At 38.3% G+C, this 19,230-nt stretch overlaps 2 protein-coding genes and 2 pseudogenes across 3 annotated transcripts; 1 reads left to right on the top strand and 3 right to left on the bottom strand.

Annotated features, from left to right (window-relative positions):
- Positions 1–1,025: 1,025 nt before the first annotated feature.
- On the bottom strand, positions 1,026–4,105 carry LOC147551284 (uncharacterized). Its single transcript, XM_086668546.1, has 2 exons — positions 2,491–4,105; positions 1,026–2,074 (listed from the first exon to the last, which is right to left on the bottom strand). Exons 1-2 carry the CDS (start codon positions 3,263–3,265, stop codon positions 1,026–1,028), a joined length of 1,824 nt encoding a protein of 607 aa, XP_086524672.1. The 5' UTR covers positions 3,266–4,105.
- Positions 4,106–4,504: 399 nt separating this feature from the next.
- Positions 4,505–13,260, bottom strand: LOC147551285 (putative disease resistance protein RGA4; annotated as a pseudogene).
- An 829-nt stretch (positions 13,261–14,089) lies between these two features.
- LOC147551286 (CASP-like protein 1E2) lies at positions 14,090–14,876 on the bottom strand. The gene is made up of 2 exons (XM_086670757.1): positions 14,584–14,876; positions 14,090–14,507 (listed from the first exon to the last, which is right to left on the bottom strand). The coding sequence occupies exons 1-2, from the start codon at positions 14,802–14,804 to the stop codon at positions 14,174–14,176; spliced, it is 555 nt and encodes a 184-aa protein (XP_086526883.1). The 5' UTR covers positions 14,805–14,876; the 3' UTR covers positions 14,090–14,173.
- Positions 14,877–16,471: 1,595 nt separating this feature from the next.
- Positions 16,472–18,960, top strand: LOC147551287 (pentatricopeptide repeat-containing protein At4g33990 pseudogene; annotated as a pseudogene). Its single transcript, XR_015237460.1, has one exon. The product of XR_015237460.1 is annotated as a pentatricopeptide repeat-containing protein At4g33990 pseudogene (transcript).
- The last annotated feature ends 270 nt before the right edge of the window (positions 18,961–19,230 follow it).

The raw sequence follows: 19,230 nt of genomic DNA on the forward strand, positions 1-19,230 counted from the left end.
GATCTTAAATTCTGATAATGAAAAAGCTGATGGATGTTTACATAATCATGTTTTGTTTTCATCAAGTATGCAGAAATATGCAACCAAGTGTTTGTATTCAGTAAACAATGTTTGCATTATTTTTGTTTGCAGACTAGTTGAAACAGAATGCAAACACTTGGTTGTTTTTCTGTAGTTATTTTTTATGTGTGTTATCTTATGTGTTGTTAATTTTTTAGTGATTAGGGTCTTTGTTTTGGTTCTAGTCTTTGTTGCTAGAGTTTAGTTGTCCTTTTTGTTTCTTTTTGTTTCCATGACAATTTAATTTCAAAAAAATCGGGGGCTACGCCCCCGAACCCCCGTAAAAAAAAATTCAACTATTTACTTTTAAAATTGGGCAACTCACTCCAATCAATATAATTTTTATAAAAATTGTTCTCATTATTTCGATGAATCATTTCTTCGGACAGAAGAAGAGCAGACACACTGAAATTTTTTCTAAAACAAAACGGGGGCTACGCCCCCGAACCCCCGTAAAAATATTTAACAATTCGAGGGCAACAAAAAAACCATCAATATTTTTTTAGACAGAAAGCTTCATATAAGTTAGTTGGAAACAAAAACTCGTTCACAAATTTGCAACATACAAACTGCAAACAAGTTTGCATAGTGTGTAATGTGCAAACAAGTTTGCAGAGGTGTAATGTGCAAACAAGGTTGCAGAGGTGTAATGTGCAACCAAGTTTGCAGTGGTTGAATATGCAAACACGTTTGCAAAGTTTGAATATGCAAATAGATGTTTGCGTACTACACGTTTGCATATCATACTGCAAATAGTTGTTTGCATAACACACTTCCAATCAGTTGTCTGCATACAAAACCTAAAAAAGTATACCTGCAACAGTTTAAAGCAATTATCTTTGCATACATTTAGCCAGAATAAAACTTCATATTCAAATTTCAAATAATCCTTTATCGAGTAACAATGAATAACACTTCATATTCAAATTATCTTTGCATACATTTAACGAATGTCAAAATTAATCTTAATTCAATATTGCTGCACATGTTCTCTTGTTATGATGCGCTAACTTGCCACAACGTCCACATTTTCTCTTCTTCTTAAACTTGGCTGCTCCAGCACTCTCAATTCTCACACTCCTTGGTCTACCAGGTGCTCTCTTATTTGATGGTGGATTGATTATCGTCTCATTTGCTGCAAACACCTTTGGTTCATCACTGTTTGGAATAGGTATAATGGCATGTTCATAAGTTTTCTTGAAGCTCTCAGTCGTAAAATATTGTTCAACAAATGTATCCATTGGTCGTCCATCATACTTGATAGCTGTAATAGCATGCTCACATGGAATGCATTCAACTTGCCATTTCAAACACGAACAATAGAACGAACTCAAATCAACTAATTGACTTGGTGTTGAAAAGATTTCATATACAAATTTCGATGATTTTACAACTTTCCATACAGAACCGAACTTACGCCTTTGTCTTATGATTTTATCTATCTCCGGACACAACAAACTAGTCCATTTTTCAGCTAATTCAAGTCTTGTTTGCATCATTTCCATCATTCGTATACGAATGGTTTCTAACATGAGAACTACCGACATGCCCCTTTCCTCCCTTATCCATGAATTATAACTTTCGCACAAGGATGAACATACCTCACCATATCTTTTACCGACAAAATAAGCGTTTGCCCATTTTTCAAATGGGCAATTCTTAAAGAAATCCGTCAAACGTCTACCACCTACTAACTCCATCTCTTTAAAATGAATGATAAATTCATCCTTAGTCAACGCTCGAGCAGCCCGATATAACAAAGACTCTATGTAATCTGCTCTTTGAGAACCATAACCAATTGCATTAACTAAGTTGTTTCTAATGTGCCACACACAATAACTATGGTGTGCATTTGGAAAAAGATCACCAACTCCTTTGATAATACTCGGGTGACGGTCAGACAAGAAAGTATATGTACGACTTCTATCAACAACACGAGCCAAATTCTCCAAAAACCAATTCCAATTTGAATTGTTTTCAACACTAACAACAGCTAAAGCAATAGTAAAAAATCCTGAAAAAAAAAACGTAGTTAAATAAATAAATTGCAACTAGAAGACTAGTTACACAAAACTATATAAGTTCATCAACTTAAGAAACCATAACAAACATGTTTGAATGACATATATATGCAGAGGTTGAATATGAAAACATGTTTGCATGACATATATGTGCAAATATGGTTGCAGAACACACAGATGCAAACAACTGTTTGTATAAAAAACATGCAAACAGGTGTTTGCATACCACATTGTTAAATCAGGTGCCTGCATACAGAAACCTAAAAAAAGTACCTACAACAGTTTCAAAAGCAAACTATATTCGCACAAGCAACTATTCAAATGGCAAATAATTCTTTATTGAGTAACAATAAACAAACAACTATTCATAACACAATACTATATGAATTCATTAACTTAGAAATCATACCTTCATTGCCATTCTTTGCACAAGCTGTTAGCAAAGTCCCCTTATATTTGGATTTAAGATGCGTCCCATCAATCCAAATAACAGGCCTGCAGTACTTAAAGCCATGAATACAAGCCTCGTATGCTATGAAAACTCTTTCAAACTGATAAGTGTCCATATCAAGTTGTAGCTGCACATAACTACCAGGATTCCACTTCATAATGGACTTCGTATACCAATCAAGTTTAGCATATCCAGATTCCTCATCACCAAATGCAGAATCAAGTGCTTTTTTCTTAGCATTGTAAGCAATATAGTAAAGGATTTTAACACCATAATCTGATTGAAAAGTAGTAATAATAGCTTTGTTTTTCTTTTTCGGATCAACCTTTACTTCACTTTCTATCAAATTAGATACAACTCTAGAATGAACTGCTAGCTTGTTTATATCAGTAAAACCCCCACCGCAAGTGTGCTCAGGAACATATTTCTTCAAATAAAATAACGATGAAATACCAAACCTTGAACAACCATGAACCTTCCACCCACAACCCTCAACCGGACATACTGCTACTACCCGATGAGCATGGTTCCTCTTCATTCTATACCCAAAACCAAATTTGATTGAATACCTATTCAATGCAAACCTAAATTGATCGGCACCTCCTTCAAACTTCTGACCAACTTCAGTAAACACAAATCCCCAAGATTCAGACCTGAGAGGATGTTGGAACAACTTCGATGAACCAGCTTGACTAAAACAAGATGAAGCACTCGATGACTCAACTAAATCCATTTCCTGAACATCAAAACAAATCTATTAACAATGCTGCAAATACAAAAAGCTAAGTTATACTCAATTGTGCAAGCACGATATGCAGTTCTACCAAAATTGTGCAAACACAATTTGCAGAACAAAATTCATCAGAAAAATAGATGTGTAAAATCATCAGAACCAACAAACCATGTATGAAAAAATCAAAACACTAAAACATAAAGCAATCTATAATACATAATCTATAATACATAAAACACAAAATTCATATATACTATCTCCCAGATTCATCAAGTAGAGGAATATAAACAAAGAAACAAATCAAAAAGATAAATAACAAACTATTATATAAATAAAACTAGGTTTAGGATGAAGAAAACTAACTTACAGTAAAGAAGATGAAGAAGATGAACTGATGAAAACGAATGTGAATAGTTGATCAACAAATCAAGGCGAATATAAACCTCCCGCAGAGATGGAAAAACCCTAATTATTTGTGTTAAAAGAAAACTAAAGAGAAGATGAATCAGTGATGAAACTAGGTTAAGCAAGAGAACTTCATCATCGTCTTCTCTTCGTCTTCTCTCCACCGAAATCGAAAAATCGATGCCCTAGTTTCTCCACTTTTCCGGTCGAACAGACATAAGGTAGAGAGAGAGAGAGCAAAATAGAACTAAAAGGGTATTAATGGAATATTTGAAAAATTCTTATAAAATTTTGACCTGAATAACAATTAATGAAATTATTTTAAACCTAATCTCTAGTTAGCCTTAATATTTTGATAGCAAATAACTAATAGTTAATGATTGGGGCTTTTTTAGTTATTTTGAAATTATTTACTACCTAATAAGTCATTTTCTAAAAAAAGAAACCCCAATTTTGTTCACCACTTTGGGCTTCCTAACGACTAGGACCGATTTTGTTGTTCACCACTTTGGGCTTCCTAACGACTAGGGCCGGCCCTGTCACTGAAGTACACATAACACACTATCTTTTTTTTTTATCACAGCCACATGAAATCATATTTGACCTATAGTTTCTAGATTATGACCAGATCACCATCACCAAAAAATAAGAATAAAATCTTATTCACCCTCACAACCAGCACGGGCACTAAGAACAGAGTAAAGATCAACAGAACTTCTTTCACTTATTACAACAGGACCCTAATTTCAAATTATACCAACTAAAACAAATCCAAGTTCAACTCTATCACAAATGTCTCCACCAGAACAATATTATCAATTCACATACCTTGAATCCATAGATTATTGAGATATGTGAGTGGCTGAGATGGCAAATATTACAGATTTTTGCAATCTTCAATGTGTAAGTAACTAACTCCATATGTAACTCTGAAACAATGAATGAATTGTGCAACCTCTCTTTTTAACTCAAGTATAAGTTTGGAATGTGGGCAATCTTGTACCAATCGGTTCCCTTGTCCCTGTCACATCGTCTGTGTAGATCTGGATGACAATTTTCGATCAATAGATTAATGAGAGATGTGAGTGGTTCGGAGGGTAAATATTTCAGATTATGGCAATCTTTAATATGTAAGGTATCAAGTGTTGTGAGGTTGGCTATCCACCCCGGCAAAGATGTCACCTTAGGTAGGTAAAAAAGATACAGAGAACGAAGAACAGGGAGGTTGTGCAACTCATCCGTTGGGAACACAAATTCCGGACAATCTGCAAAAAATTAATAAAACATAACAAGTGATCTTCTTAGTTATCAGATTTCTTTGATTTCATGCAACGAAAACTGGAAACATAAAACGAGACAAGAAAATAAATTATCACTTACCTCTGATACGCAAGTAAGTTAGTGAAGTGAGATTATCATAAAGCTCTTTAGTGAGATTCTTTAGCTTATCACACCTACTTATCGTAAGACTTGTAAGATTTTGCAGTGTCATCATCATTGTCGTCCCTGATACCCCAAAGGATATTAAATCGTGAACTGAATCAATCTCAAGATCAGAAAGTTGAAGGGGGCAACTTTCTAAACAGCTTACCAAGGATGATTCTACGCAATTCAATAACCGTAAGACTCTTAAAGATAGCTGCAACTGGGGAATTTTTCTTAACTTGGTACACTCAGAGATGATTAAGTTTGTTAAGTGGGGGAATGAAGTTTGTCTATCTTCTTTTATTCCGTTTTCTACTTCTGATGACGGTGACGACCATTCCTCCAAACTAGGCATCTTAGATATTGATAATTCTTCAAGTGATGGAAAGAAGACGAAACCTGATTGACCGACATGATTTCCATGATAAAACTCATCCCTGATGTATCTCACCGAATCCATTTTATGTAAGCCAAGATTCTTAAGTACCGGTAGTAGCCCAAGCGCCGGTAGATTTTCCATCCTTTGACAACCAACGAATTGGATATGGACTAAATCACAGAGACATGATACGTCACTTGGGAACATGGCACCTCCATACCCAAAAATAGAAAGGTTATTCAAATTAGGTACATGTTTGAGGCTTTCCACAACAATTTCCAGCACCTCTTCTTGTTGTTCACTGGTGCTGTAACTATTTCCTTGCCCAAGGCTAGTTGGCGGTGACCACTCTAAATATATGACACACAAATTGTGCTTTCCGATTAAGTTGGCCTTTTTAGCATCAACTACATTTCTCACGTTCTCCATTGCTTTTATTGTTAATCCTCCTTTCAGGTTGTTCAGTCCTTGTAATTGCTCAATAGTAGAACCACTCTCTGCACCAACAATGAAGCAGCTTAATGTTTGGAGATTAACCAATTCTCCCATACCGTTTGGCATTCGGGTTAATGCATCACAACCATCAATGCATAGGTGTCTGAGGCTTCTCAGTTTCGATAGGTCGTTAGGTAACATTTCGAGCTTTTTACAGTAAGATAGGTCCAATGTTTGGAGATTAACCAATTTTCCCATACTGCATGGCATTCGGGTTAATGCACGACAACCATTCATGAATAGGTGCCTGAGGCTTCTCAGTTTCCATAGGTCTTTAGGTAACATTTGGAGGTTTTTACAGCCGTTTAGTCTCAACGTCGCAGATTTCTTAGTTGACAAAATGATTTATTGTGTAATGAAGTTATACCAGTGTAGGAGAGATTGAGGTACCTCAAGTGCTTCAAATTGCTTATTCGGTCAAGCTTTGTTTTGCTCCTGCTTAAACCTAATGCCCGCAAATTTCTAAGCTTTTTGCAGTTTAGTTGAAGAGGAGTTCCATCGCCAGAGTCTTTATATATAAGAGTGCGCAAATTTGGTTTTGATCTTTCCACGAAAGGCACAAGATTGCTCCGCACTGAACTTGAGAACGACGAAACTAAAGACACATGCCTTAATCTTCTATTACCAGTATTATTTCTTGTTTTGTCATTCCCAATAATCAGAGAGCATTCTTCCCTCATTATAGAACATGCAAGGTCATGCATTAAGTCATGCATTTTACATGATATCACATTGCCAGATATATCGTTATAGGTGTCTTGAAAGAAGGACCTCCAACATAAATCGTTAAAAATCTCAATTCCCACATCTTCCAACTCTAAGTGACTACCTTTGAATGGAACAAAACCGTTTGCCATCCACAAATAAATCAATTCTTGTCGGTCGAGTATGTAATCTTTTGGAAAGACGGAGCAATAAGCAAAACACGACCTCAAATGTGAGGGTAAATGATTGTAGCTCAACCTCAAAATTGACAAGATAGTGTCTTCATTTTCTAATTGAAGTTCCCAAATTTCATTGTCTCTAACAAACAACCACTCTTTCTCTTCTCTTTTAAAGCGAAGCAGTCCTCCTAATGCTTTCGCAGCCAAGGGTATACCTCCACACTTAAGCGCAATCTCCTTGCCAATAGCTTCCAATTTCGGATAAATTTCTATTTCGTTCTTTCCCATGTCGAAAGCACGATGCTTGAACAGTGAAAAACAATCCTCATGGGATAAACCTTTTGGGCGACACACTGGAAGCGTAGACATTATCGATGCCACTTTTTCAAGTCTGGTGGTCACAATAATTGAACTATCTTTGCTTCCACATCTGGTGGTCACTTTTTCATATCATCATTCCATACATCATCTAACACCACTAAGAATCTCTGCCCATTAAGTTTCTCGCGAAGGCGACGTTGCAAAGGTTCTAAGTTTTCGAGATCATTTGCAACCCCTCCTAACGATTCTATAGTAGCTCTGAGAAGGAATTTCGGGTCAAAGTTGTCAGAGACACAAACCCAACATCTAACCTGAAAATGATTGACAATCCTCCCATCATGGTACACCATTTTAGCAAGAGTAGTCTTCCCAAGACCACCCATTCCATGTATTACACATACCGAAGCATCTCCTGCTCGACTATGATCTCCACCTTCCTCCTCAACCCCTGTATTTTTTATCAATAGGTTCACCATGTAATCTTTATCATCTTCCCTTCCATAGACTTCTTTCTCGGCCATATCGGAGCTAGTTTCTAGGTGCTGAGTCGACCTCGGTTCAACTTTATTTCGCACTTTCAAATGGAAATTCGACCTTTGTCTGGCAATCTCATGAAACTCTGTCTGAACTTTTCTCATTCTTTTCGCAATTTCCCGACGAGAATAAACTTGTTTGAAATTGATACAAGATGAGAGATGTAATACCTGAAGATTGTTAGAAGTCGGGGTCTATTACGGATCACTCATGGATTCAGCCCAAGACCCACCGAGCACCTCCACCACCCGTCCATATCCATGCACATATGATAATAGACTTAGTCAACAACTAACTAGATTTGATTTCCTTGTAATCTTTATTGTTATTTATCTCATACATACCTATATATACATGTAACTATACTTCATTTGAATACACAGAGAATATTTCATTCTATCTCTATCTCTCCTATCTCCTTCTTCTCTATCTCGGTTTTCTCTCTCAACTCTCTGGTTCTCTCAATCTTCATATGGTATTAGAGCAATTCTAATTTTTTTTTTTTTTTCTCTTGATTATCATGGCTTCCTCAACCGAAACCTCAGGTACCAATCTCTCTCTCGGAACTCAATCATTTGATGTGCACCATTCCGACTCTCCCACCACGATTTTGATAACACCCCTCTTATCGGGTGACAACTATCCTGCTTGGTCTCGTGCCATGAAAATGGCTCTTCGAGCTAAGGACAAGTTTGCATTCGTCGATGGTTCGATTCCTCGACCAACTGACCCCAATGAGTTACATTCTTGGGATCGTTGTAATGACCTTGTCACGAGTTGGATACTAAACTCTGTTGATCCAGATATCCGTCAGTCTATTTTGTATGACGAGAGTGCTGCCGACATTTGGAAGAACCTTCACGAGCGTTTTCATCAAACAAACGCTCCAAAGGTTTTTCAATTGAAACGAGCTATCTCGTCGTTGAAACAGGACGGATTAGATGTGTCGGCTTATTTTACTCGTCTCAAATCCATCCAAGACGAACTCCAATCGCTTACTGCCATTGAACCGTGCATCTGTGGTCACGGCAAATCTGTTTTAGAGCGATGTAATCAAGATCGTGCAATGGAGTTTCTCCAAGGTTTACACGATAGGTTTTCCGCCATACGTAGCCAAATCTTGCTTATGGATCCATTTCCATCGATCCTACGTATCCACAGCTTGGTGAAACAGGAAGAGGTTCAACAACACCTCATGAATGATTCACCCATTGTTCCAGAAGCTGCTGCCCTTGCCGTGTCTCGTTCGAACTTCAATAACTCTTCTCGGTCGGATAGGTTTGACAAAACGGAAAATCCGCGCCCTAAACGACCTCGGCCATTTTGTGACTACTGCCGTACCCATGGACATCTCCAATCGAGTTGTTACAAACTCCATGGTTATCCTGCTCGTCGCCAAAATGCACCGGTAGCTGCTTCTGTCCAACCGAATGGTCCTGTGGCGCCTCTAGCAACTTCAATGAGTGCCGAACAGTATGCTAACTTATGTAATTACTTAGCCCAGCAACGTCCTATTACTTCTTCGGTTTCTACAGGCACCACCGTAGCTTCTCCAAAGCCCACTGCTTCCGACCCAACAGTGAACTTCACAGGTACGTTTTCTGAACACACCCCCTGGATCATTGATTCAGGCGCCTCCAAGAACATTTGCTGTTCACTTTCTCTTTTCACGAAATATCTACCAGCACCCCCGAATTATTATGTGCGTCTACCTGACGACACGAGGGTTCGTGTTTTGCATATTGGTTCTGTATCTTTTTCGAATTCCTTCACTTTACATGAAGTACTTCATATTCCTTCTTTCAAATTCCATTTAATTTCCGTTTCTCAAAGTTCTAAATCACTTAATTGTGAAATAACTTTTAATTCTCATTCGTGTGTCTTTCAGGACCCGACGACGGGAAAGAAGATTGGACATGGTGATCTCAACGAGGGCCTTTATTTCCTTCGCACGGAACCTAGAATATTTTCGACAATTTCTAGTAGTAGTTCTATTTCTAATTTATGGCATTTCCGTTTAGGTCACCCTAGTCTATCTCGTCTAAAGTATTTATCTAGTAATTTTTCATGTATTTCCGTTGATTCAATTAATAAAACATCGTGCGAAGTTTGTCCGTTATCTAAACAAACACGTTTACAATTTCCGATTAGTACTTCTTGCACTTCTCGCCCCTTCGAATTACTTCATGCGGATCTATGGGGTCCATTCTCAATACCCTCTTCTACGGGTTGTCGTTACTTTCTCACCCTCGTCGATGATTTCACTAGATGCACTTGGGTGTTTTTACTAGGTCGTAAATCGGATACTAAAATCTTCTTATCAAACTTTTCCAACTATGTTAACACTCAATTTAACACTAAATTATCAAATTTGAGTTCCGGTAAGGGAAATATTGTTTTTCCTCGAATACAAACCTTCCGCTCAGACAATGGCTCTGAATTTTTAAACCAAGATGTTCAAAAATGGTTAAATGATAATGGCATTATTCACCAACGTTCTTGCCCTTACACGCCACAACAAAACGGGGTTGTCGAGCGCAAACATCGCCATATATTGGAAGTGGCAAGATCTCTTCGCCTTCAAGCCAATCTCCCGCTTTCATTTTGGGGCGAATGTGTCTTGACCGCCGTATATATCATTAATAAACTACCAACCCCTATTTTAAATGGTAAGTCTCCCCACGAGAAATTACTCGGTTCCCCTCCTTCTTTTTCCCACTTTCGCGTTTTTGGGTGCTTGTGTTTTGCTCGGAATCCTCAACCTAAAACCAAATTAGATCCTCGAGCTATTCCGGGTGTCTTTCTCGGATATCCTCATGGCCAAAAAGGCTACAAAGTTCTTTGTCTTGCAACTAAGAAAATTATCATCTCACGAGATGTTGTATTTCATGAAACAACATTTCCAATGCAACACATTCATGATTCGTTGCCTTCACCTATTCATTCTCGTCCTTTCATTTCAATCCCAGACGATGGTTCATTTACCATGTCTCGGTCAACCTCACTGCCTTCGGGTTCTGGTTCGCCTTCTCTAAGTTCTGGTCCGCCTTCTACAGGCACTCCACCTATCAATTCCGCTCCTAATCTGCTGGACGTCCAACCGCTACCCACTGTTATGGGCACTCCAGCAGATCCTTCCTTGGATTCTTCTCGGCCTGCTTCTGTATCTCTGCAGGCACCTCACACAGACCTCGGTACTTCCCTGGCTGATGTTTGTGACACCACCACGTCATCACAGGACCACAATCCTATTACTCATACTCGTCGTTCTCAACGACCCCGTCGACTACCCTCGCATTTGGGTGACTACGTTTGTTCGGCTTTACAAAAATCTTCTCCATCTTCCGACAACGAGATCTCTTTTCCTCTCACCAACTTCATTTCATTTGACTCTTTCTCACCTTCACATCGAGTCTTTCTTACATCCGTGTTAGATAACACCGAACCACGCAACTTCACGGAAGCTATGACTTCTTCTTATTGGAAAGATGCCATGGCTAAAGAAATTGCTGCCTTGGAATCCAATCAAACCTGGTCACTTGTAGACTTACCTCCAGGTAAACGGCCCATTGGTTGTAAATGGGTTTATAAGATCAAACATCGATCAGATGGTTCCATTGAGCGATATAAAGCTCGGCTCGTAGCCAAAGGCTACACACAAATTGAAGGCTTGGACTACACCGATACCTTCGCCCCAGTGGCAAAACTTGTTACAGTTCGCATGCTCCTGTCTATTGCCGCCATTAAAGGGTGGAATTTACATCAACTTGATGTTAATAACGCCTTCCTTCAAGGTGATCTTGATGAGGAAGTATTCATGAAACCTCCACCTGGTTTTTACACTAAGGGGGAGACACGTGTCTGTAAACTTCACAAATCATTGTACGGTCTCAAACAAGCTTCCCGTCAATGGTTCTCGAAATTCTCCTCTGTCTTACTTTCTCGAGGTTTTGTTCAATCTTTTGCTGATTACTCTCTTTTTACTTATACTAAAGATTCAACTTCTCTTTATGTACTCGTCTATGTTGACGATATTATTATCACCGGTTCAGACGACATTGCAATCTCTAAATTAAAGAATTTTCTTGATCAAACATTCTCCTTAAAAGACCTTGGACGTTTACAATATTTTCTAGGTATAGAGGTCTCGCGTTCTTCCAAAGGAATTTTTTTATGTCAACGTCGTTATACTTTAGACATCCTCGAGGATTCCGGCCTTACGGCTTCCCGTCCTTCATCTTTTCCTATGGAACAAAAGTCACGACTTAATCATGAGGATGGTACTCTTCTTGACGACCCTTCCGTTTTCAGACGCCTTATAGGTCGACTCATTTACCTTACTGTTACGAGGCCTGACATTACTTACGCCGTCAATAACTTAAGCCAATTCATGCAATCTCCACGGTCAACTCATCTTGATGCCGCCCATAGAGTACTTCGATATCTCAAAGGCTCTCTTGGCCACGGTATTTTCCTTTCATCTTCTAGCCCACTTCACATTTCGGGCTTTAGTGACTCGGATTGGGCGGGCTGTCCACATTCACGTCGCTCCACCACTGGTTATATTACCATGCTAGGATCTAGTCCACTTTCTTGGAAATCGAAGAAACAATCCACCATCGCTCGTTCTTCGGCTGAAGCTGAGTATCGAGCTTTAGCTTCACTTACATGTGAGCTTCAATGGTTGAAATATCTTCTTCACGATCTCGGCATTGATCATTCTGATCCTATGTCTGTCTATTGTGATAATCGAGCTGCCTTACACATTGCTGAGAATCCGGTGTTCCATGAGCGCACCAAGCATATAGAAATCGACTGTCATCTTGTCCGTGAGAAGATAAAATCCAACCTCATTACCACTCGCTTCACACCAACAACGGAACAACTAGCTGACATCTTCACCAAACCATTGGGCGCTGAAGCGTTTCGAAGCATTATTAGCAAGTTGGGCGTTCTCTCTCCATCCGCTCCAACTTGAGGGGGAGTATTACGGATCACTCATGGATTCAGCCCAAGACCCACCGAGCACCTCCACCACCCGTCCATATCCATGCACATATGATAATAGACTTAGTCAACAACTAACTAGATTTGATTTCCTTGTAATCTTTATTGTTATTTATCTCATACATACCTATATATACATGTAACTATACTTCATTTGAATACACAGAGAATATTTCATTCTATCTCTATCTCTCCTATCTCCTTCTTCTCTATCTCGGTTTTCTCTCTCAACTCTCTGGTTCTCTCAATCTTCATAGGGTCTCCATTGTTTGAATGGTTAAAGCTTCAGTAGCTAACTCATCCAAGATGTCCTCGGCATCATAAGCTGCATCCTTGAGTTTATTCAACCAATTCTGAAGGGGTTTGTTTTTAAGTTGTTTTAACTCAGCGTCTTCGATGACATCTTTAATGGTGGATAGTGTGCTGGAAAATTTCTCCAACTCTTGTTTGAAACCAGAAAGCAGAGCAAATTCAGATTGGATAAGAGAACCGAGATTAGCAAGAACAGTTTCAACTAAAGGAGAGACTAAAACTTGAAGAGCCATTGAAGCAGCCATCTCTCTGTCTGGTCTTTGTTTAACAAGAGTGATATAAGAGTATTAGGTAGAGAAAGGGAAAATAAATACTTTACTTCGAATATTAGGTAGAAAAATGAGGCTGATCAAGATAAGAGAGTTGTTACGGTCTTTCTTTAATCAGTACAATATTACCTTCATGTAGGTAGTGGTCTTTCTTTAATCAGTATAATATTGAAGACAGAGTGAGTTGGTCAAGGTTCATAAAGTGAAGATACATTTTATTCTCGGTTTCTAGGTCTCATTTTCTGCATACACGCCCCCACATGAGGGGGCTTCTTTCAAGAGAGCCGCATGCTTTTCTTGGTGAACGTAAAACAAATGTGTCTTTTAAACTTATGGGCCTAGTTCTACCATGTTAAATTTGTGGTCATCCAACTCAAAACTAATAGTGATGAGAGGAATGGACCTAGACATGTTACTCTTGGTTACTAGATCACCCTTTTTTCTCATGGGGGACTATTCTAACCATTATTGTATTGACAAACATTCTTTTCAACTTGGTTTCGCAAATTGCTCATTCAAGATCTAACCAGATTAAAGTTATGTAGCGTTTGTCTTGTATACAACTCGAAGCTGATATCCGATTCAAAAGTCTGAATTGACTCGAGTTAGGTTCCAAATCTCAAGTCAGATTTCAAATTGTTTTGTTTAATGTCCGACTCGTTTTAATGACTTATTTGAGTTGATTTTAAGTCCATTTGATTCAGACGAGTTAGGTGGTTCGGATACAGAAGCGTATCTGTTTCAGGTACGTATATAAACTACATTTTACTTGAGGTGCTAATTACATGACTAGTTGCTAGTAAATGCACTTCCTTTTCAATATTATACATACATATACATTGAGAGAGACCCAATGAAACCAGCAAGCATTATTTAACTAAAGAGATCTCTTGGTGAGCCTGGATGTGGCTAGCACCAAAAGCAATAAAAACATGAGAGATCCAATGAAGGACAAGCCAAGAGATGTAACGGCAAGATGACAGTAGCGATCGAAAACATTGCAAACTTTTTTCCATTGAGTATGAGAGTTTCCTTTGTATCCGATTAAACCGACAGCTCCAGCAGCACCATTCCCAGCAAAAAGCAGAGCCACCATTATCATATCCAAAATGATTACTGTAAATTCTAACCCCTTCAATCGGTTTCCAATCGCTAATATCATAGTGAGTGCTCCATAAATGCAGGCTATAATGTTTACCACCATATAGAATCTAAAATCACATTATCAAAAAATAGTTAGGTTTCTATATGAAATGGTAGATGATGGAGAATAAAAGCTTTACTTACATCAAGGCAGAGAAGTACTGCCATTTAGCAACCACGATAACGTTCAGTGATGGCAGAGTAGGAACAACCGTAATGGCGACGGTTTTGGTCTGTTTACTGACTCCCATTGTAATAACAGCCACCAATGTAGCAACTACACCTACGAATCGTACTAGGAAGTCACATGACCTTATTGTGCTTGACTTTATTGTACTTGTTTCTGTCTTGTGTTGAGACTCCATTGCTATTCTATTACTCAAAGAGACGGTCAGACGGATATAATTAAGTAGAAAAAAATAAGAAGTAGTACGAAGGAAAGGTGAATATGGGAGAGAACAAGGGATGAGGGAGGTGTGTGAGATGAGAGATGTATCACCATATGAGAAGGAAGAGGTAGATGGGGGTATATATAGAGGGAGAGAGGTACAAAGAAGAACAACAAATAAAATTTTGTTAGGGGACTTTAACCGTCGCTCTGTAAATAACAGTTTACCCTCATTATTGACAGGTAAATGCGTCGGTAAAAATGTTATTTTTTGTAGCGGAGAAGGATCTGTCGTGTAAGTAACACTAACGCATAAAGGTTAGGTTTTTGTTCTTGTTGTAAATTTATTGCAACTTCACCCAACAACAAAAGAAGATGAAGTGAACGGATAGCGAACAAAATATGAGTTGAGTACAGAAGTGGAAAGGTGATCCGTGGGAGACGAGTATAAAGAAGGCACTCTGATGGAATTAATGGAGGATAGATACAAGAGAACAACTACCCTGTCTCTCTCAATAATGAGAATGCTTTATATATCTATTATTAATTCGATTTCGACTCTTTCACCTAAGAGATTTAATGCAACTAGCATGGTCGATTTAAAACTTGAAGTATGAGAGTTGGAGTTAGGTTAGAACTTAGAAGCAAGGTCATGAACATGCAATAATGAGATACGGATGGGTATAGCATCTTCTGTTTTCTGATTGTTTCTGTTTTTAGTTTCACTTTTTTAGACATTTTTCTGTTGAAGACTTGAAGCAAATATGGTAGAGATGGTAGGTGAAACTGTTTTAATGGAGGGGGCATATATACCAAATATAGGTGGTTTCGAAAATTACCCAAAATAAAAGATGAATGAGGTGCTCTGTGAAATGGGCTTATTGGATTGGACTTCTCAGCGATTGATTGTACTGATGGGCCAGTCCGGCAGGACAATGGGCTAAAGATGGCACATTTGACACGTGCTTATTAGGTTCGATAGGTTTGGGAAGTTAGTGAATTAAATCGGGTGCGTCTATAAGCGCCCTTCTTTTTTTACTCTATTTTTGGAATGTGACTTCGATTTACGATAGTCATTATAACTGCCAAATCAAACAAGAACGGGCCTAAAGCCCAACTTAACTGGCCTAAAGCCCAACTAACTATGGTCTAAAGCCAATCTACATTATTTATGTCCTAATAACCCCAAGTTCAATAATCCAGAAATTTCACCTTCTTTGGGGATCGAACCCGGGATCTCCAATGACCTTTGGAGTATATGTCAACATTTTAACCACTTGGGCAACCAAGGTTCTTCTTTTCTTACTCTTGGGTCTCCTCTTCGCGCCTCACGGATTAGTGCAGTCCGAGGGCACTTAGACTGGGCCCAATCCATTTGGGCTTGAACAACATAGATTAGGCTCGGACTGAGTGCACTCGGACTATCTCAATCCGTGGGCCACCAGCAACCTTCAAAAACTCACTACGGTTCGGGCGGTTCGAGGTTAATGGACCGTTATATTTAAAATTTCAAATATAAAAACACTGGCGCTTGTTTATCAAACAGAGAATTAATGGCGTCGGCTCTAAATTCCATTAACCTTAAAACTCAATTAAACCTACTTCCGTATTCATGTCTTCTATTTCTCGATCTTTATTCATTTCCAAACTACCCTCATTACCATTAAATCACTTCATGCTCGAATCATTACCAATTCTCTATCTGAAAACGAATTTGTGGCTATTAAGCTAATTAAAACTTATTCGGATTTGGGATGTTTGGAAGTTGCACGACAAGTGTTCGAACAAATTCCTGAACCAAAAATCTCTCAATGGAATGCTATGATGAGTGGGTATCTCAGAAATGAGGAATTCTCACAGACCCTTGAACTATATCACAAATTGATGTCTCTTGGTTTACAGACTGATAGTCATACGTGTAATTTCGCGCTCAAGGCTTGTACTAGCTTGGCGGATGTGGAAACCGGGAAGATAATAATGAGAAATGGTATTGATAATGGTCTAGCGAATGACCGATTTTTGGGGAGTTCGATGATAAATTTCTCGGTTAAATTCGGTAACATAGATGAGGGTCGAAAAATATTTGATCAGTTGCCACATAAAGATGTTGTTTGTTGGAATACGATTATTGGAGGGTATGTGCAAGTTGGCGATTTCCGTAGAGCTTTCAATCTGTTTTTCGAGATGTTTAGTTCTGGGACTAGGCCTACTCCAGTAACTCTATCAAGTTTGATTCAAGCTTGTGAAGGGAATAAAAGTTTGAAGCTTGCGGAATGCGTTCATGGATTTCTGTATGGATTTGGGATGGGTTCTGATATTCTTGTTCTTACATCATTAGTTGATACGTATTCTAAATTGGGTGATACAGAAAACGCTCGGAGGGTTTTTGACAGGATGATCACTAGGAATTTGGTTTCATGGAATGCAATGATTTCAGGATATGTACAAAACGGGTTTGTCCTCGAAGCGTTTGAACTATTTCGTCGATTAATCTCGAGTCATTATGAGTTTGATTCAGCAACAATTGTTAGCCTTCTTCAAGGTTCTGCTCAAATAGCTAGTTTGGATAGTGGAAAGATACTTCATGGTTGTGTTTTAAGAAGAGGACTTGAATTGAATCTCATCGTTTCAACTGCCATCGTCGATTTATATACCAAGTCTGGTGCTCTAAATCTTGCGAAGTCTGTTTTTAGTGGAATGAGAGAGAAGAATGTGATTTCATGGACTGCAATGTTGATGGGATTAGCACAAAACGGGGAAGCGGAGCAGGCATTGAATTTATTTAGTGAGATGAGAGAGAAAGGAGTAGCTGCAAATGCTGTTACTTTAGTTAGCTTGATCCATGCTTGTGCTCATATGGGTTCTCTGAGAAAAGGAAGAAGTGTTCATGCTCATTTGATGAGATACAATTTTACACTAGATGAAGTTATTAGAAGTGCCTTGATCGATATGTACTCCAAATGTGGCAAATTAGACTCTGCTAGGAGGGTTTTCGATGACGAAAATACTTCTAAAGACGTTGTTTTATGGAACTCTATGATAACGGGTTATGGAGTTCATGGTCATGGAGATCGAGCAATTGAGGTTTATAGTAAGATGGAAAACGAAGGTATTAAACCGAATCAAACTACTTTTATTTCTCTTTTATCTGCTTGCAGTCATTCAGGTCTAGTAGAAGAAGGGATAAATCTATTTGAACTCATGACTAGAGAGAATGGAATTAATCCTAGTGAAAAACATTATGCTTGTTTAGTTGATCTTCTTAGTCGAGCAGGTCGACTCGAAGAAGCAGAGGCCGTAATTAACCAAATGCCGATTGAGTCTAGCAATTCCGTGCTCGAAGCTTTACTTAGTGGATGCAGAATAAATAAAAACATAGATATGGGTATTAGAATAGCCGATAAATTGCTTAGTTCAGACTCAATGAACCCTGGAATTTATGTAATCTTATCGAATATTTATGCTCAAGGAAGAAGATGGAATGAAGTAGATTACATAAGAGGTCTCATGAGGGATAGAGGATTGAGAAAAACACCAGGGTATAGCTTGATTGAAGTTAGAAACTCGGTTCATACATTTTTTGCAGGAGATGATTCACACCCATATTGGGCAGAAATTTATCAAATCTTGGAGAACTTAAGAATTCAGATTGAAGCTTTAGGTTATGCATCTGATACAAGTTGTGTTCTTCGTGACGTTGACGAGAAGATGAAGGTGAAGTTACTTTGGGGTCACAGTGAGAGATTGGCAATCTCATTTGGGCTTATAAGTACACCGGCCGGAAGCATAATCAGAATAACGAAGAATTTACGTGTTTGTGGTGATTGTCATACTGTTACCAAGTACATTTCAAAAATTGTTAAGAGGGAAATTATCGTCAGAGATGCAAACCGATTCCATCATTTTGTTGATGGCAAATGTTCATGTGGTGATTATTGGTGATATAATGTCATTTGAAGTAGAATATGGTGTTGATTATGTTTTATCATCTCTGAGTGAAGCTTAACTATCTAGTCTATCCTGATTCCTTTCACATGCAAGGAGTGTAAACAAAGTGTAACAATGGTGAATAAAGATAGTACTAGAAAGGTAAGATATTAGAAATAGCATTAGTAAAATGGGGTATTTCTTTCTAATTAATTTTATAGCTCTTTACTATAGTTATACTTTGTTTACATTCCTTATGTAATTGTGTCACAACTACAACTAGAGTTGCGGATTATTAAAATATAGAGATTAAGTTTCTCTTCTATCTAAATTCTTTCAAAAAAAAAAAAAAGTTTCTCTTCTATCTAAATTAGTTTCGAGTACCATTGGTATTCTCTTAAGTAAATGGATGTTCTTGTTTTGCCTTATTGTTTCTTCTAACCACATAAAAAGGAGACATAGTTGTACTTGTCCTT

Source organism: Eschscholzia californica, unplaced genomic scaffold (assembly GCF_041429995.1).
Source record: "Eschscholzia californica isolate CP2 unplaced genomic scaffold, dmEscCali1.0.p SCAF_3, whole genome shotgun sequence".
NCBI classification, from domain to species: domain Eukaryota; kingdom Viridiplantae; phylum Streptophyta; class Magnoliopsida; order Ranunculales; family Papaveraceae; genus Eschscholzia; species Eschscholzia californica.